At 43.2% G+C, this 20547-nt stretch overlaps 1 protein-coding gene across 1 annotated transcript in view; it reads left to right on the forward strand.

The window, feature by feature from the left end:
• KIAA0319 (KIAA0319 ortholog) overlaps positions 1-20547 on the forward strand; it is a 37806-nt gene that overhangs the window by 8452 nt on the left and 8807 nt on the right. Inside the window, exons 3-13 of the mRNA XM_056854260.1 lie at positions 551-740; positions 2491-2583; positions 6192-6289; positions 8024-8111; positions 9048-9140; positions 9239-9371; positions 11441-11669; positions 13125-13248; positions 14627-14756; positions 18262-18410; positions 20278-20429. Of these exons, the coding sequence (XP_056710238.1) occupies positions 551-740; positions 2491-2583; positions 6192-6289; positions 8024-8111; positions 9048-9140; positions 9239-9371; positions 11441-11669; positions 13125-13248; positions 14627-14756; positions 18262-18410; positions 20278-20429 (1479 nt within the window). The remainder of the gene's footprint in view (positions 1-550; positions 741-2490; positions 2584-6191; positions 6290-8023; positions 8112-9047; positions 9141-9238; positions 9372-11440; positions 11670-13124; positions 13249-14626; positions 14757-18261; positions 18411-20277; positions 20430-20547) is intronic.

Below are 20547 nucleotides of genomic sequence, written 5' to 3' on the forward strand. Positions count from 1 at the left end.
GCTGAATTAACATATGAGAATGAATAGTAGTCTCTTTTCCCCTGGGAAAGATGGAAACCTTAAGTCAATGGAATTCTTGTTTGTTTCTGCTTCTTATTTCTTCACAGTTGTATAGAATGTCTTTTGAACTTTTTTGTACTTGCGGTGCACTGAAGGATAGCAACTTCCTGTTGTCTGTTCACTGGCATTTTTATAAGCAGTGTTGAATTATGTAACCTTAACCCATGCAACTACTGGTCTTGTTTATAGCTGTGAATATACTGGTGATTGTTGCCATGTTTTTTCATTGCTGCATGTGTTGCTTCGTAGCATTTCCATTATCTCCTATAGTCCTGTCTTGTTCTTTTCAATTCTTACAAAAGAACTGGAAAAATCACAGGTACCTCAATTTTTTTTTTAATAGTAGGGCTTGGACTTGGAAATCTACAGTGTTTTAATCTCTCACTGATTCTAGCTGTGACAGAATTTTGTGTGTGGGACTTTGATTGTGATTCTGAATGGTGAGGGAAAAATTCTCAATAATGATGTATTCCTGCAATTCATCTTATAGGTTCTAACACCCTCCCATAATCCTCCTCCTTCAGACATCCTTGGATTTCTCTCCACATCTGCAACACAAATGCAAACAGACCTCAGTAATCCCATAAAGGATGAAACCTCATCGCTGCCCACCAGTATTCTCACCACTGAGCCTTCTGCCACAGGTCAAGTACTGATTCCCACCACTGCTGCAAAAGCAGGTAATGGAAATGCTTTGTGGCTGATGATATGCATAGTGGTTAGAGCAACAGACTAGGACTAGGTGTGGCTGGGTTCAACTCCCCGCTCCGCCATGAAGCTTGCTGGGTGACTCTCTTTCTGTCAACATAACCTGCCTTGTAATTGTGAAGATAAAATGGAGGAGGGAAGAATCATGTATACCAGGGTTGTCAAATATGCAGCACGTGGGCTGGATCCGGCCCCATGAGAGCTCTTATCCGGCTTGTGAGCAGCCAAGGCAGCCCCCCACCCCCAGTCACCATCCGAGGCAACCACCAGCCCCTATTGATCTGGGCTGGCAAGGTATGGCCTGGCCCGAGCAAGTGACATCTGTGTAGGGTTGCCAGGTCCCTCTTTGCCATTGGCGGGAGGTTTTTGGGGCACAGCCTAAGGAGGGCAAGGTTTGGGGAGGGGAGGGACTTCAATGCCATGGAGTCCAATTGCCAAAGCGTCCATTTTCTCCAGGTGAACTGATCTCTATCGGCTGGAGATCAGTTGCAATAGCGGGACATCTTCTGCTATTACCTGGAGGTTGGCAACCCTACATTTATGTCACATCTTACCCTCGTAACCAATTAGTTCGACACCCTTGTTTACTCCCCTGAGTATTCCCCTATTTACTTCCCTGAGCAATTTGGAGGTAAGGTGAAGGAAATGTGCAGTAAATTGAGAGACAGATAGGGAATAAGACTTTTTTGTGACCTGAAAAAGATTGGCACTACATTTTCAGCTGTTGCTCAAATCAGGTTTCTAAATAATCATTCATCTGGCTGTGGTAAGAAGGAATTGCCTCCTGGTGATCTTTTTTTTAAAGACCACAAAAGGCTAATATACTTTGTAAGAAGAAGAATTGGTTTTTATGCCCTGATTTTCTCTACCTTTAAGGAGCCTCAAACCAGTCTACAATCTCCTTCCCTTCCTCTCCCCACAATAGACACCTTGTGAAGTAGGTCGGGCTGAGAGTGCTCTAAGAGAGCTGTGACTAGCCCGAGGTCACCCAGCAGGCTTTATGTGGAGGAGTGGGGAATCAAACCTGGTTCTCCAGATTAGAGCCAATTCTGCTCTTAACCACTGCACCACACTGGTGTATGAAGGGCAAGGTAAAAAATGTTGTCGGCAAATAACTTTTGTGTACTACTTTGCCACACACTACTTTGTTAGCTAAAAATACATGTGAGTGAATAGATGTAACATGTAAACAATAGGGTTGGATCCACTGGAAGGTTTCTGTGGCCAGAAGTGGTTTCCATCAATGGGGCACAACTTCCCTGCCTCCCACTGCAGCCCAAAAGGCTGCTCCTGGTGGACAGGGAACTCCCCGCCCCCCCGGAACAGCATCAAGAGGTGCACTGGAGATCTGCTGCAATAGAGGGGAATTGCCTAAAATTGCCCTACGCATTGCCCCACACTTGTGGAAACTTTCTGGTGGGTCCAAAGCAGGAACTGTTAATTTACAGCATCCATAGCTCAGGATGCAAACGGCTGCATGAAATATAAACATGTACCTGCAAGAAATACCTGTCTTTGTAGCACTGTAAACTTAATGCCAAAGGGAAGGTTTGCCAAGTTTTGCTGAGGAGCAGCAGTCCCTCACCACTATGATGTGCACGACGTTTCAGCAACAGAAAGGTCTTGCAGACTTTTACTCAGTTTGTTGACAGGTGCAAGGATAAAAATTTTATTCTGGTTTTCCAACAACTTCATTCTCCCCTTATTTATGTGCAGTAAAAGAGCTGTTGGTGTCAGCTGGAGATAATCTGCAAGTAACTTTACCAGAAAAGGAAGTCAAACTGCATGCCTTTGTCGTTACACCATCATTTCCAGGTGAGTTCTTAATATAAGTGAAATGATAAAAATAAGCTTCTAGCCCTCATGATTGTGCAAACATATTAGGAAACAATTAGGAAGCATCTGCCAGTGGCATCACCTTTCACAGATGAGATCTTCTGTGCCCAGCATGGCAGCATTTCTCATGGTCTCCAACTCTGCTGTTACTCATTCTTTCTTGACGTCACGGACTGGGGTGTACCCAACCATCTGTGAACCTCACGACGAAGAAACTCCCTCTCCTGCTGCAATCCACTGAACTCCCCACCCCCCGCAAAAAAAAGTTTTGTTCCTGGGTGTCAGAAGGCACTCAGGAACAGCAAAGGGGGCTTCAATGGGATGGCAGAGGGTCAGAGTAACCCCATGATTCGATACACACCTCTGTCTGTGGGGATTAACGCATGGGCAGAATGTTCTTGGTTCGCTCCTCCCTTATCTCACAATATTTTATTCCGAGACAGGATAGTCAAACGCATGACGCTAGTCCATCCCACTATAAGTCCGAAGCAAGTAGCTGCTGGAGGCTTCCCATGCGTTTGAGCCACCCATATAATGTGGGATAGTAGTGGAGTGACCACCGTGTCATTGCCCAAGGATTGGCTGAGGGGTTATCCAATCGAAGGCTGATTCTCCCCTTTTTTGGGGGGGGGGGACACCAGCGTTCTGGTATACCATCGTGACGGTGTGAAGCACCCCCCCTACAGGGCTGGTCGGGGGGGCGTCTGTCTGGCCTGGAGAGGGTTGGGGCTTGAGGCGCCTCTTCAGCCTCAGACTAGTCCGAGGGAGAGTCTGAACTTTCCTCTCCCTCGGAGGCTATCCTGGTGGCTCTATGCTCAGCCAGCCTGGGTCACAGCCTACCGTACTTCCTCCCTGGCTACAGCTCTCCTCTGGCCTTTTATACTCTTCAGGCCAGAGAAGCTCCGCCCCTTCCACCCTCTGCCCTCCCCCCGGAAGTCCATAAAAGGAGCTCTCCTTCCCCATCATGTCACTTCCCTTCCTAGCCAGCAGCGCGGCTCGCACCTGCCCCGCCCTTGCTCACCCGCAGCTCAGCTGTTTGTCGGGACTGGGAACTTGAACAAAAGAAGGTTAGTAGCGGGCTAGTTGTGTGATTATACGCACGCCGGCGTTCCGGTAATGTAGCGAAATAAAAAAAAGCAGTTTAGCACCGAAAAGATCGCTAGAAACCAGGGATTGCTTAACCTGGTTTTTTTTTTTGCTTAAATCGCGCCTAAGGTGGGTCCGATGCGCTGCCCTTGGACGGTCATGCGTTTAGACCACGGGAATTCGCTACTTTTAAGGCACAAAGGCGAGACAAATTGGCCATGCGTTAAACCCCCATATCTCTCTTCCTGTTGTCACTGTGTTCTTTTCTAGAACATTCAAAGTTATGTGGATTCTGGATTTAGATTATAGTATTAATAGTCATGAAGTTCACAGAAAGTAAGGAAATCTACATAAATATTGTTGGCTGGCATAGCTTCTTGAAGTTTGATTATTTTTTTAAATATGAATAATCTTGGTTTATTCACATCTCTTCAAGTAAAGAAAGAATTAAAGATTCTGGAGGAATAATTGGGGCTAATACGGATAAAGTTGTCTTATATCTATAGTAACCCAAATTTTGAATTAGAAATGCTAGCCATAGTTCACCTTATCACTTACCATGCGTGAGCTGCTTTACAAGGTCTGGCCATCTGTGTAATCTGTTAATGGAAGTATTTTTCTTATTCATGATGAATACAGTAGATGAATGAATGAGTTTTATTTGCATGTAGCCATAGGTCATTATGAACATGTCAGCAATTACCTCTGATAGTTATAAATATACATAATAAAAGGAAAATATTCTGTTAGTAAAACAATGTTAACTAAAAATTGCAGCGATATCCCAATAAACCAGTAAGACCTATCAACCATTAAAATCAGCTCACAGGATCGGCTGTCTTAGCACCTATGTTGAACCTTATTTCCTTTACTGCCAAGGCAAACAGAGAGGTCTTATAGGAAGCAAACCCATCAGAGTCTGTTAACAAAAATATTAATTTCTCAGCACTAGAGCAAGTATTTAAACCAGAAAGCAACCTGGCAAGCAATTTAGCCCTAGGTTCCACATACAGAGGGCAATCAAGTATATAGTGATGAAAATCCTCCAGAGCATGATGAATACAGTAGAAATAAGTGACGTTTTGGGAAACGAAGGGCAGTTGTCGTCCCCATCCCCCTTTCAGGGCCAGTTTTTCAGCCAAGCCCCCAAGCAAGTGCTTGGGACAGTATGTGGAGGAAGGTGCCAACACTCTGCAGGCACTCATGTTGCTCCTGGCTGTGGGTGGCGGAGGAGGCAACGGCATTACATCGGAGACCCCTTCCTCCAGTTGTGACCATGCCAACAGCAGTGCAGGAAAAGGCGTGGCTTTTTGCTAGAATGGCAAAATACCTTGAACCAGCCCTGCCTTATTCTTTGCAAGGCATGTGCACATGTTCTGTAACTCTTCTTGAATTTAAATGTTCATATTTTCAAATTTCATAATCGGACATACAATACAAAACGACAACACATAAACAATACATGAGCAATACAGACATGAAATCTACAACGAGCAATACAGACATGAAATCTACAACAACTTAAATAACAAGCTTTCCCTGGGTAGGCATAACCAATTTTGTCCCAATCTTACAATCTTCCCTATATCTGGCTATTCTAGGTTAGTCACATTAGATATATACTACTTGGCATAAGAGCCTTCACTCACATGATTATGTACCTTATGCTAACACAATAATTAAACTTAAATCTGCTATTGCATTTATAATCTCTTATTAGTTAGTTAGTAATTGTAACTGAATTCCAATATGCACTTTTGCTGAGTATATTTGATATAGCCTTGTAATTAACTCCATAACTCTTCTTGATTGGATTCTGGTTGGGCTATCTGCATGACCTTCGTAGGTGGAGCAGTGGCACATCTTGGGTTGGATTTAGACGAAATGGGCAACTTCCACCAATTCCCCCTTCCCACTGCAGACCCCCCACATGCCGTTCCTCGGGGTCCCCTGCCCCCCAGGAGCAGTATTGCATGGTGATCAGTGGGCTGTAGTGGGTAGAGGAAGGCCAGTTCCATTCTGTTAATGGAAAATTTAGTCTGGATCCTGTACCCATGCTCCCTCTGCCATGTACATGGTGCAACGTGCAGACCAGGCACTCTAGACCAGGGGTGTCAAATGTAAGGCCTGCGGGCTGGATCAAGCCCCTTGAGAGCCAGCCGAGGCATCCATCCCCTCCACTCTCTGTCTGGGCTGGCAAGGCATGGCCCGGCCCAACCAAGTGACAGGTTATATCCAGCCCTTGTAACAATTGAGTGTGACATCCCTACTCTAGACTGATGTCCTGTTCATGCTATTTCCATCCTGCAAGATGGAGTGGAGAGGAATTATGTGAATGATCATTAATACCCGTCTCCTAAGTTGCATGCTCTGTATGGTGGAGGGTAGGGTGATATACTGCTGCTCCTCTTGCAAAAGATGGGCAAACCTGAGAAACTGGGCCATACCATTAATTTACATGGGGAAGCATAACCATTTCTGTTCTGTTTCCTCTCATTCAGAAGCATCCTATAGTTATGAGTGGAGCTTGATCAGTCGTCCTGATGACTATGATGGTGAAATGGAGGGCAAGCATACACAGTCCGTGAAACTTTCTCAAGTAAGTGAGTGCATCATCACATTTGCCTTTTAATCAGAGCAGGACCTTTGGAAATATCTGCCTGCTATGGGTAATGCACCTTGAATGTTTTAGAATTGTCCCTCGGAAAGGCTGTTATATCTGTTGTATATGCTGGAGTCAATGGACTCATCCCTGTTAAAATCAGGGCACTGTGTGGAAAAATGCCAGGCTTTTTAGCTATTGAGAAATGCACTCACGAGTAAGGAGATGGATTAAATGACCTCACTTGGAATACTGTGTCCAGTTTTGGACTCCACAATTTCAGAAGGATGTTGACAAGTTGGAGCATGTCCAGAGGAGGGCGACCAGAATGGTCAGAGGTCTGGAATCCATGCCCTATGAGGTGAGACTTAGGGAGTTGGATTTGTTTAGTTTGGAAAAGAGAAGGTTGAGGGGAGACATGATAGCCATGTTTAAATATTTGAAAGGATGTCATGTTGATGAGGGAACTAGCTTGTTCTCTGTTGCTCCAGAGGCTAGGACACGGAGTAATGGATTTAAACTAATAGAAAAGCGATTCCACCCTAAACATTAGGAAGAACTTTCTGACGGTGAGGGCTGTTCGATGGTGGAATGCACTGCCTCGGAGGGTGGTGGAGTCCTCCTCTTTGGAGGTCTTAAAGCAGAGGCTGGATGGCCATCTGTCGGGAGTGCTTTGATTGTGGGATCCTGCATTGCAGGGGGAGGGTTGGGGTTGCTAGGGATGTGGGGGGGGGAGGTAGTTGTTAATTTCCTGCATTCTGCAGGGGGTAGATGACCCTGGTGGTCCCTTCCAACTCTATGATTCTATGACCTTAGATACACAGTACTAACTTATATTGTAGCTAAGGTTCACAGAATTTATTTATTTATTTATTAGACTTATAACCCACCCTCCCCAGCAAGCCGGCTCAGGGCGGATAACATCATTTAAAAAAATACAACAATATGCAATATAAATATATGGTAGCCATATAGCTGCTCTTAGCTTATATATTCAATCAAGATTTTTAGTTTCCGATTTTATACAGCTTTCCCCCTCTTTTGATAACTACTGACTGTAATTTGTATGTATGCTGGTCTTTGACTATAACAATAAAGAATGAATGAAGTGAGTTGTGATGGGGGGCTTGCAACTGCCATATGGCTGCAAGTCCCCTTGGCAATCCCATGTAAAATGTACTTTGTAGTTTGGTCCTTAGTTTAAACCAGTTGCAGAGCAAATAAATTTATCTTTATTAAAAAAAGCATAGCTGTTTCTACTGTTTATCTCAATTCACCTATACAGATTAGGCCTTCTTAGTATATAAGAACTGCCATGATAGGAGAAACCAAGGTTTTTTTAAGCTTAGCTCTTTGTCTCCAAAGCAAAATGCAGCCAGATGTCCAAAAGAATATTACAGGCAGCTCAAAGAAGTGACAGACAGCTCATCCCTGCCAACGTAATTTCAGTCTTCCTTTTTGGCAAGGCACCTGTATGCATGCATTGTTCCCAAGGTATATTGAGTTTTCTTCTAAGTGCTTGGTATAGTTGTAATTTTCTGATTCCCACCCCTCCCCCGACGCCAGTCATTCCTTCTTTGTCTGATAGCCAGGATGCTCATACATTTATTCTAGACTTTGATCTTGGTAAGTGTGATTAGAGATGCACATCTTGGATAATTAACATTCTGTTGCTGTAAAATTCTGCATGTAACTTGATATTTAGAACCAAACCGCCCCCCTCTGTTTCAGCTGGCAGTAGGTGTCTATGTCTTCAAAGTGACTGTTTCTTCTGAAAATGCGTTCGGAGAAGGATTTGTAAACGTCAGTGTCCTGCCAGGTAAACCAGCGTTCCAGATAAATAAACTAATCACCTGCTTTTGCATACCCGTATGCCAGTTCAGTACATGGTACTTCCATTATTCTTGAATGATGTCAGATAACGGAGAACAATCAGATATTTGTAGTGGGTATCTTACATTCCTTTTATGTCTTGTTTTAAGGAAAGCTGGGGTGGTGGTGGATGTTCAAGGGGGCCCAACTGTATAATTTGCTACTTGCAGGGGAGGTGGAGCAGTTGTCCTCGAGTGAACTCTTGACTCGCACATTGCCTCATCCCCACATAGAGCTTTCTCTTTCTCTCCGTCTCTCTCTGCACGTTCAGGCTCCGCAGTGCCATACTTAGTGGTTACTCCCTCTTCTTGCTGGAGTTAAAGGTTGCCTGCATGGGTGTTTTGAGTTCTCCTTCTCTCTCTCTTGGGCCAGAAGCAAAACTGCTGTGCAGTGACTTATTGGGGCAAAGGCAGAGGGGCAGCAGGGCGGGCAAGCAAAGAGGAGGACTCTTCCTTACATAATTCCATACAAGGCCCATCAGGGGGTGTGCACATCTTCTCCCTTTCTATCTTGGACCTGCTTGTTCTAAAATGAGAAAGTGCACAGGTGTGTGTTAGCATACTCACCTTGTGAGAAGAACCAAAGTGCTTGTCTTTCCTGCCCCATAAATTTTAACTTTTATGTTCTGCCCCCTTTTCTCCATGTTCTAGTTTGGATTGTATCCAACTGAAGGGGTCCATCTACAGATTCAGTTTTTCCATTTTATTTCATTCAAGGTCTGTTTGTGAACCTACTGCTTAAGGATTCATCACCTTGTGCAATAGCAAGAGGGTTTTTTTTTGGGGGGGAGGGAGGATAGAAGAAGCACACCTCCATATGATTGAGTTTCATGAGACGGCTTCATGTAATAAAGCACCAGGTTCTGTTTCTCATTTTTGCCCAGCCGTCAAAATAAATCAGCCACCTGTTGCTGTTGCATTTCCCAGAGTGCAGGAGATCATTTCCCCCACAACGTCTGCTTTTATTGATGGGAATCGTAAGTATCAGTTTAGATCTGTTTTTCAGTGTAAATAGAATCACTCGGAGTGGTACTGACTTATTAATCTCTGAACCTGGCGTTTCCCTTGAATGTAGAAAGTGTGGATGATACTAAAATAGTAAGTTATCACTGGGAGGAAATAGAAGGTCCCCCGAGGAAACAGAAGGCATCTGCTGATACATCAGTTTTACAGCTGTCTGACCTCGTTCCTGGCAATTACACGTTCAGGTGAGCAAACCACTTTCTTGTTTTCTGCATTTGCCTCAGCAAGCCACAACAAACTAGGGATTGCCCATTCTCCACTGAAGGAAGGGCATCTTCAATCTTGGGTGATTCTTGCTGCATGCCCAGGGAGGCACGAAGAAACTTCCGCTTCCTGTTCCCAAGGTGGGAATCAGACCCCTCAGTTTCTCTTCCTGCCTCACCAGGGAGTGCAAGCTTGACTAGTAGCTCTGCACAGAGATTTTATCACATGAACACATGAAGCTGCCTTCTACTGAACCAGGCCCTTGGTCCATCAAAGTGAGTATTGTCTACTCAGACCGGCAGTGATTCTCCAGGGTCTCAGGCAGAGGTCTTTCACATCACCTACCTGCCTAGTCCCTTTAACTGGAGATGCCAGGGATTGAACCGGGGACCTTCTGCATGCCAAGCAGATGCTGTACCACCGAGCCACTGGCTCAGTCCCTTAGACTGAAGATTTCACCTTCCCTTCACTTGGTTCTACCTATCTTCAATTTCAGCCTTTTCTGCCTGTACCTGCCCTCAACTTTGCCTAATTAACCTGATTCCAGCCACTTTTTTCATCCTCTTTCTCCCTCATGTTAATGTTGATATTGCAAGGCTGTCAGATCAGTTTGACAGGTTGCAGGTAGATCAGATGGATCTGTGATGATGCAACAAGCCTGGAAACTCCCTGGAGAGCTAGAAGGAGCTGGTCAGATCAGGTTATGACCAGTAGGCTGATGCAATGTATGAGCAAGTCAGAATGACAAAGCATCTTCTGTGATTGGTGCTTGAGACTGTAATATATATATATAATGGAGTGAAACTGAAGCTCAGTGTGGGACGCTATGAGCGGAAAGGAGTGTAAGGAGTTCTTGTATTATATCTATGCACTGTAAAATAAACCAACACTTTTCTAAGTAGCAAGGAGTTTTCTGGTGGTGTTTTCCTGGACTGACTGCATAATCCGCTGGCAATCCACGTCAGTTAAACCCCTTTGCCTTTTCAAAATGGCCGACAGAGTTTGTAGCCGGAACGACTGGTTTTTGTCTGAGGGAGAAAACAATCAAGGGCAGCTCACAACCAGGATCCCTCTGTTCTGCAGACATTGGTACAGGATGTGGATCTGTGTCCTTCCTAGACAGCATCCCAATAAAGGCTTCAGTTACAGAACATAACTGCTTACATGGTATAAGTTGATCAGAGCTAGTGTGGTGTAGTCATTAAAAGAAGTGGCGTGGTCCTGAACAGAGTGTTACGCCCTTCTAAGTCCATTGAAGTCAAGTGGGGTTAGAAGGGTGTGTCAAAGAGCTCCAACCAGCCTCCACCAGCTGGAGCTGCTTTGGTTTGGTCAAAAGTTTCCCCAAAAAGTTTCCCCAAAAGACAAAACATTAAACTCCGGGTCTCCACCCCCAGTTTAATCATTGGCTGCCACCAACTCTGGACCAAAGTTAAGCCTCCAGAGTAACCCCTGCCAATGAACAGAATTCATAGGCCTCTAGGCCTGAACCAAAAGAAATCCTGCAGTCCAAGAAATTGAGGGACCTCAACTTCTTGACAGGGTGTAACTCTGCTTAGGATGGCACTGTTAGACTAAGGCTAGGGAGATCCAGGTTCACTTTTCTGCTTACCATGAAAAAAATTGACTGGTTTACCTTGGGGCAGTCATTCCCTCTCAGCCTAACGTACCTCACAGAGATGAGGGAGGAGATAACTGTGTGTGATCCTTAGCTTCTTGAAGAGACAAAAATGCAATAAGTATTTATATTGGGGGAGAGGAGAGCTAAGGAACGAATGGGATCCCCAAAATTCCCCTTGTGAGGTGGATTGGTCAGGGCATTTTGTTTTTCTGGAAGGTGCACTGAGTGATTGATTTTCTTTATATGTGAATAAAATATTTTAGTGCAGACCAGTTGATTAATGGCCAGATCCGCCCTCCCTGCTTCTAGTTACCGATCCCATATCAGAATAAGGCTTAAGATAGAAGAATCCAGTATGGTAGAACATTTGAGCTTAGGAGAGAAAGCCTACACGAAAATGTATGGATTCCCCATATCTTTTTTCTTCTTTAGGCTAACAGTCGTAGACTCTGATGAAGCAGCAAACTCTACTACAGCTTCTTTGATAGTCGTCAAGCCTGTAGATCATCCACCTATTGCCAATGCTGGACCAAATCAATCAATCAGTTTGCCCCAAAATTCTATCATACTAAGTGGAAACCAGAGCTATGATGATCATGAGATTGTAAGCTACGAGTGGTCCCTGAGTCCTAAAAGTAAAAGCAAAGAGGTAGCAATGCAGGTCAGTGGCAAGGATCTTGTTTATATCAGACAGTTTGTTCCGATTCTTTTTGGAGCTGGAATTTTCTGATGTTTGCTGACAACGGGCGAAACCTTGTGTTGAAGTCAGAAGTGTTTGGGGGGACTAATGAGAAATATCCTAAGAGGTTTACAGTGGTTTACCTTTGTATCTTGACTTAAGAGCGCCACTTTGGAGCGGTGGACTCTAATCTGGAGAATCGGGTTTGATTCCCCACTCCTCCACGTGAGCGGCGGATGCTAATCTGGTGAACCGGGCTGGCTTCCCCACTCCTACACATGAAACTAGCTGGATGACCTTGGGCTAGTCACAGTTCTGTCAGAACTCTCTCAGCCCCACCTACCTCACAGGGTGTCTGTTGTGGGGAGGGGAAGGTGATTATAAGCCAGTTTGATTCCTCCTTAAATGGTAGAGAAAGTCGGCATATAAAAACCAACTCCTCTTCCTCTTCTTCTTCCCCTCTAAGCAAACTGTTTTAATACAAGAGGAAAGCAGTAAATTTGAACATGCTGGTCACATTTACCTCATAGATGTTGATCCAGAGCATTTGTGGTTTTGCCACATATTTATAGGCATAATAATGTGATTGAGAAATAATGATAAAATTATTACATGCAAAACTAATTATAGCAGAGGCAAAGAGGTGCTATATTTTTAGATCTCAACTAAGTATGCAGTGCCTTGTTTCTGTGGCTTGAACTGATTTTGTATATCTCTGTCCCCAGAGTGACTGTGCCATGCATATCTTTCACCAGACATGGTAAACTGAGCCACACTGAAATACTAGGGCACGTTCCAAGTGGGCTGATGTTTTGTTAGGCAAATGCAATTTGGCCTGCCTTTACAGGGAATTTACTGGTTAACTCTATGAAGGTTTTCAGCAGTGACTGGCATACCAGTGCACATTACTATTCTAAAATTGCCGTGGAACAGCAAATATGAAATATGACTTTTCTTTGAGATCCATTTTTAGGTTAGATATTCATTTATTTGGACTAAATGGCCTAGAATCATTATTTATTAGAATGATTAAAAAGAAGAGTTGGTTTTTATATACTCACTTTCTCTTACCACTTAAGGAAGAATCAAACTAGCTTACAATCACCTTCTCTTCCCCTCCCCACAACACACACCCTGTGAGGTAGGTGGGGCTGAGAGAGTGTGACTAGCTCAACTGGCTTCATGTGTAGGAGTGGGGAAACCAAACCGGTTAACCAGATTAGAGTTTGCCGCTAATGTGGAGGAGTGGAGAATCAAACCCAGTTCTCCAGATTAGAGTCCACCGCTCCAAACCACCGCTCTTAATCATTATACCACGCTCGTACATTTGTTTTCAGTTTTTGGTTTAAGAACAATTTTTTTTACTGTTAACACTTCTCTTATCTCCTGATTTTTCTCTCCCTCTCTTTCTCTCTCCTTCGCTCCCCGGTTACATAGGGAATGCAGACTCCATACCTCCAGTTGTCTGCTATGCAAGAAGGCAATTTCACATTCCAGCTGACGGTTACTGATTCTGTGGAGCAGCAGTCCACGGCCGAAGTCCTGGTGACTGTGCAGCCGGGTAGGCAGATTTGAAGCATTTTTTGCTTCACAGAACATCCATCTGTTAAAGAGCTATATTCATAAGCTAACAGATCTCATTGGTCCTTTAACCCAACTTGGCTGAGTGAGGGTCTTTCTGCCAAAAATATGTTAGTGCCTGCTCCTGCCACCTCAACTCTTCATAGCAGTCAAACACCACATATGTTTTTATACTTCCTCCCAGGCATACCCACTGTTCTGTAAAATGGCTTAAGTCGTGTTTAAATGAAAGTCTCAGTTGTGCTTTGTTGATTGTATTGCAACTTTTTAAAAAAATTATCTGATCATTTCCCCGTTTTGCTTACTACAGTGACTGGGCAGAGAATCCCTGCTTTGTCATAAATGTGTGTGTGTCAAGTGCCGTCAAGTCGCAGCCGACTTACGGCGACCCCTTTTGGGGTTTTCATGGCAAGAGACTAACAGAGGTGGTTTGCCAGTGTCTTCCTCTGCACAGCAACCCTGGTATTCCTTGGCGGTCTCCCATCCAAATACTAACCAGGGCTGACCCTGCTTAGCTTCTGAGATCTGATGAGATCAGGCTAGCCTAGGCCATCTAGGTCAGGGCTTTGTCATAAGTACAAGCTCTATGTGTCTTGGACTGCAACGTGACCTTAACAAGACACCAGGTTTTAGGTCCCTTATGAAGTCAAAATATATCATGGCACCAGCTCCGTATCTCTCTCAATTTGAGGCTCACCAAATTAGAAGAGCTTTTACTCTGGCAAGATGTGAGGCTGTGCCCTCGGCAATACTGGAAGGCAAATATTTAAAAAAACCCATATCTAGAGAGACTCGGTCCATGTGCTATGGTTGCGGTGGAGACAATACATGTTTTTCCCCCGATGCCCATATTATAGTGGATTGAGGGCTAAGCTTCTTTATCCTATAATAGCTAAATTCACGGAAAGTTTGGAACATGTATGGCTGGAAAAGTTATTAATTGGCGAAAATCCCAAGATCTTGAAACAAGTGGCCAAATTTTGTGCTTGTGTACTAAAAGCATGGAGCAAGAAAGGGGTTGCTGGAAAGGATAAGGAATTGTAATAAGTATAGAAATACTGCTCCAACTTTTATACTGTTATATTTGGTTTAATTAGTATTTTATCTGTTTTGGTAGCAATTCTTGATATGCAAGATTTTACGTTTTGGAAATGTAGCATAGAAATGTATTAAGATATTTTCTGGTCTATGACTGTAATAAAATTAATTATTATTATGTTTTGGACTGTGAAAAATCAGTGGCAACACGTAAACCTATCATGCTGAATTATAAATTTCATCTTGCCTAGTGATTGATTACCCTTGCCAGTGACTGACTGACTAGAAAACATAATTTTAAAATATATTTTTCATTACAGAAAACCACCCTCCAAGAGCCGTGGCCGGTCCAGATCAAGAGTTGACGCTCCCTGTCCAAAGCACTATTCTTGATGGAAGCCAGAGTAGCGATGATCTAGGCATTGTTTATTATCACTGGGAGAATATCAGGTATTTTATTGGAGACTTATTTTCTGTTAATGTACTCAGTGGTGTATACACATGGTCCAGGTAGAGTGTCCTTTATCTGGGTATCCCATATCTGGACTGATCCGAAAACCTTCGAGCTGGCATGATGTGTGCTGCATTCAGTGTTTCCTCTCACCTAAAAATAAATAAATACAGTGTATACTGCATCATAGGTGGAGACTGAAAGTTTGTTTGTTGCTTGTTGTTGCTCTTGTTTAACTGCTGATACAGGTAATCTGGTGAGATAGTTACACCTTTGCTTTCTGATGGTTCAGTGTACACAAAATTATTAAAAAATATTGTTTAAAATTACATTAAGGCTATGTGTATAAAGTGTATATAAAACAGAAATGAATTTGGGTCCCGTCCCCAAGATACCTCATTATGTATATGCAAAAATTCCACAATATTCCAATAAACGGAAGGATCCTAAATACGGACTACTTCTGGTCCCAAGCACAGAGCCGGCTGGGTGCGTGCGCCGTTTTGCTCTGTGTGGCCCTGCCCGCCTCCCAGGGCATTCACTCCATAGGACAAGTTTTTAGAAGAGGAAAACAAGATTTTTTCTTGTTTTCCTCCTCTAAAAACTAGGTGCGTCTTATGGAAAGGTGCGTCCTATGGAGCGAAAAATACGGTATATTTGTAAATAAGCTTGCTAATATTTATTGAAAACTGAAAAACTTCCACAATAAGACTTGCATTACAAAACGAAAGCAAACTACATGATTATTTCTTGCTTATATTATTATGCTACTATGATATTTGTTTGCGTGTTCTATGATATTTCCAATCAATCCTTTTTTCAGCTATATATATATTCATTATAATGATTATGATAGGATAGTATACTGTTAAATTGCTACTAAACTTAAAGATTATTTGCTAAACTTATAAATTACAGTTTTGTGTATTCAAAGTAAGTTTTTCGTTTTCTTTTCCATTCTTCCATTTGTCTTTTGTTCATACGTTGTGTCAGTTTGGCCGTCACTGTATATTAAGCCACTTTTTCTTGCCACATATCTATTTCTGGAATTTCTTCCTGTTTCCACTTTGCTGCTAATACTACTCTGGCAGCTGTTACCATATAATAAAGTACTTCTCTTTTGTCGTCTTCTTCTTTTTTTTTTTTTTTGGTCTTTTGAAGCAGTTTTTTCTTAGCTAACTTGCATACAGGTTTGCTGATGTGGTTTAAGGGAATTATTGCTGTTAGTTGAGCGTAGAAGCATTGATTGGTTTAAAGGTTTGGTATCAACCTGAAGCAGATAAAAAACTCACTCTGTTAAGCAGCCTTGATCGTTTCTTTAGCTCTTTCATGTGACGCAAAGAGGAGTTCTCCTGTAGCTTCAAAAACATTTTTTCCCATCATCATCAGAATTTGTTCCAAGGCCACAATAAAACATTTTGGTTTTAACTTAGTGAAAGAATCTGAATGAGTTCAACCAGAAGCTAGGTACCCAAGGTTGGGTAGAAGAAAAAAAAATGCACACATCGTATAAGGGAGACATATGTAAACCAGTATCACAACTAGAGTCAATCTTACCAGATGTTTGAGTAATTGGTAATATAGTATACAACCTATATCCGTGTTGGCAAACCTGTTTGTCGGGGCCCCCGCCCATCTTCAGTTTGGACCGGGAGGCTGTGGCCCAGCACCTTGCCATGCCCCCCTTCTCAGCTGAGCTGCGGGGCAGCTCAGCTGTTTGTCGGGGCCCCGCCCGTCTTCAGTTTGGATGGGGGAGGCTGTGGCCGAGCACCTTGCCACGCCCCCCCTCTCAGCTGAGCTGCGGGGCAGCTCAGCTGTTTGTCGGGGCCCCCGCCCGTCTTCAGTTTGGATAGGGGAGGCTGTGGCTGAGCACCTTGCCATGCCCCCCCTCTCAGCTGAGCTGCGGGGCAGTTCAGCTGTTTGTCGGGGCCCCCGCCCGTCTTCAGTTTGTCTGGGGCCCCGCCCATCTAAAAAAGCATTTAGAAAATTCTACAACGTTTGCAGACAATCCTACAAGCCATCAGGAAATCCACAAGGAATTTTCTAGCATTGTAGCAGCTGCAAAGGTGAATTTTAGTAACAGATTTTTACAGTTCTGTAAGATGGAGACAACCCTGTGTTTTCTTACTTCTCCAGATAAAGCCAAATTTGAAGAATTTGATCTACACTGGTTAGATTTAGAAAATCTGGAAATGGAGCTAATAGAATTTCAAGAAAGCTCTATCTGGAAAAATATGACCTGCGTGAAACACTTGAGAAGATAAAAGGGATGCCAAAGGACAGCACAGTTAGTTCTGAAAACGAAATCCTTAAAGTGTGGAATTCTCTGCCAAATAATTTTAAGTCAATGAAAGCATTTGGGATTGCTTTCCTTACTTTGTTTGGATCATCTTATGCTTGTGAGCAGCTGTTTTCAGCTTTGAATTATATAAAATCTGACACCAGAAACAGGTTAACAGATGACCTGAGTGCTGCATGTGTTGCTCTCAAACTTACAAAGTATGAGCCAAGGGTAGACAAATTATCAGCATGCACACAACAGCAAAAATCACATTAATTGTTCAAAAAAATTGACGATGTCCTCAAAGATGTCACAAAAATGATGAATTACATCATGGCTCGTTCTCTGAATTGTCGACAGTTTCAAGCACTTCTTGAGGAGGTTCAGGCACAGTATAATTGTTTACTTACGTACAATAATGTGCGGTGGCTAAGTAGAGGACGAGACCTGGAGAGATGCATGCCAAATGCAAACTTTTACCTTTCAATAAAAAGTTGTTTGTATCATTGAAAGCTCTGTTACTGTGTTTTTCTTTTAACGCAAAATATGTGAATGTATGAGTTGTTTTTTCTAAACTAAAACCTCAGTATTCAGGTTAAATTGCCGTATTGGCACTTGGCAATAAATAAGTGGGTTTTGGGTTGCAGTTTGGGCACTCGGTCTCTAAAAGGTTCGCCACCACTGACCTATATTCATGCCTTGTTTGATTTAAACTGTTTGTATATGTATATATTTCTGTAAATGTGTGCAGGTGTTACATGGTTTTTAATTGACCACTGATAAAGGCCAAATAGGCCGAAACGCATCTGGTATGTGGTTAGAGACATCAACCTCAGGAAATGCCATTGTGCTATTTGAACGTTTTTTAATAATTTTAATCTAGACATAGCGCTTCCAATTAATTATATTTTCATTATATATGGTTGTTTTTGTCTTTCCTTTTTATTGTTGTTTTTACTGGTGTATAGGTACTTGCACTGCTTTGTTGTTTTGTGCTGGCCAATGGTCGTAACAATAAATGTAATATATATATATATATATATATATATGTGTGTGTGTGTGTGTGTGTGTGTGTATTATATATATATAATTATATATATAAATCTACCCAACCTTGGGTACCCAGCTTCTGTTTTCTAGGTTGGGTTTTATTCCCCTCTTTTTTCTTCTACCACTGAGTTCAATCAGAATCGAGGGTTACGGCTTTCTTTGCTCTCTTGCAGCGGGCCGACCTCTTTGCAAATGGAAAACGTGGACAGTGCGGTGGCCACCGTTAGGGGTCTCCAAGCTGGAACGTATCACTTCAGACTGACTGTAAGAGACAATCAGGGACTCAGCAGCAGCACTACGCTTTTTGTGACCGTAAAGGAAGGTAAAGCCAGTGACCTCGTCATGTGGAGGGATTGGGGGTTGGTGGCTGAATCCTAATGTTGGGATTAAATACATGCAATTGACATCAACCCACCATTCTGCTGCCCATGTTAATAATAAGTGCCTTGATCATCATCTCAGCACTTTTCAGAGGCTAGGTAAAACGCTTCTTTTGAACAAAGTATGGTGATACGGCAGGATGTTCAAGGCTGTGCTCCATATTCGGAGCTTTTATTTTCTGATTTTAGTTTGTTATTTTGGGCTTATTACATTTTTTTAGTTTTCTGCTGTTTTATTGAAATTTACTTAAGTTCTTATCTTCTTAATTCTAGTTTTACTGGCGCTGCTAGCTACTTTTCTCTCTCTCTCCTACCTCTTTCTCCCTTGGTTAATTACATAAGGGAGGAGCAAAACGTATAAAAAGTTAGCTGACTCCTCCCCTCCCTCCCTCCCTCCCTCCCTCCTTTACTTTACTTTACTTTAACTTCTCCGTGGAGCGTGGCCTCCTCTTCTCTGTTTTTGTTCTCTGTCATGTCCCCTAGAAGGATGCTTAACACAGTGCCCCTGTGAAGTACGTTTTTTCGCTCCTTGTTCTACAGTGGTGCTTTTCACCCCGGCTGTGCTTTTCTCTCTTTTTTTTTAATTGTCCCAGTTGTTACGAATTACAGTTGCCTTCATTTGACAGTTATATGGCAGCACCATTACAGGCTCTTTTGTTTCAGTATCTAATTGTCCATTGCCTCTACTGTCTTTTGGAGGCATCCCATGGAAGCAAGAAAAAGAGTCCTCTAATGAGCAAGTTCTTTAGCCTGGCATCCTCTGTTATACAGCTATTGTGGGTTGCTGTGAAGATAATTGGATGGTAATGAGTCTCTATGTCCTGAACTGGATTTCTGCCAGCTTTGGCTGTGAAGAATGGCATGGAGCCTTCCTCTGCCAGCAGCAGACGTATGTGCAGGGGTGGGCTGACTTCCGTCTTCCATGCTCTGCTTAAAAAAATATATATATACAGTTTCCGTTAGTCCCCTGATTGTGTATTAAATTTACAGAGCTAGAGTGCATATGTTAAGGATAGGATGCTTTGGAGGACATTGATTCATAGGGTCACCATGAGTCGGAAACGACTTGACGGCACTTAACACACACACACACACAGAGTGTGTATTCTAGTGTGGTGTAGTGGTTAAGAGCAGTGGTTTGGAGCGGTGGAATCTGATCTGGACAACCGGGTTTGATTCCCCACTCCTCCACATGAGCAGCAGAGGCTAATCTGGAGAGCCGGGTTTGATTCCCCACTCCCCCACGTGAGCGGCGGAGGCTAATCTGGTGAACTGTATTTGTTTCCCCACTGCTACACATGAAGCCAGCTGGGTGACCTTGGGCTAGACACAGCTCTCTCAGCCCCACCTACCTCACAGGGTTCTGTTGTGGGGAGGGGAAGGGGAGATGATTATAAGCCGGTTTAAGTTTCCCTTAAGTGGTAAAGAAAGTCAGCATATAAAAACCATCTCTTCTTCTTCTCAAGAATGCGTCATAGTTAAAGTATAGTTGATAAGCAATCCTGCCTATGCATTGCTGTTTAAAACATGGAAATAATCATATGGGGCAGCATTTTTTGCAAGGATCCCAGCAGTGCGTGGTCTACCTGAAATTGGCCACAGGCCAGGTGGTGGATCATGGCCTGCGTTCTTTCCACCTCAGCATTAAGAGGCAACTCTTGTGAGTCATGGTTTTGCTGCCAGTGCAGATAGTTGATTACTGGCAAGTAGCCAACTTCTTTCAACAGATTGCTTCAGCATTTGTTTAGATGTCTCCCTTACATGTTGGATATCATTTTGCTCTCCCTTTTTTGCTTTCTTGTTCTTCAGAAAGCAACCACCCACCACAAGCTTATGCAGGAGGCAAGCACATCCTTGTTCTTCCCAATAATTCTATTGCTTTGGATGGTTCACAGTCTACCGATGACCAAGGAATTGTTTCCTATCTTTGGACTCGGGATGGTCAGAGTCCAGCTGCAGGAGTAAGTACATGGAGAGTTCAATCAGGCCAAATTAATCTTTTCATATTTCCAGTAGTTTTACCCCTTATTTGCTTTGCTGACGTGTGTTGGAATCCAGTAAGGTCTATTGGATAGAGAG

This window comes from Euleptes europaea, chromosome 8 (assembly GCF_029931775.1).
Source record: "Euleptes europaea isolate rEulEur1 chromosome 8, rEulEur1.hap1, whole genome shotgun sequence".
Classification (NCBI taxonomy): domain Eukaryota; kingdom Metazoa; phylum Chordata; class Lepidosauria; order Squamata; family Sphaerodactylidae; genus Euleptes; species Euleptes europaea.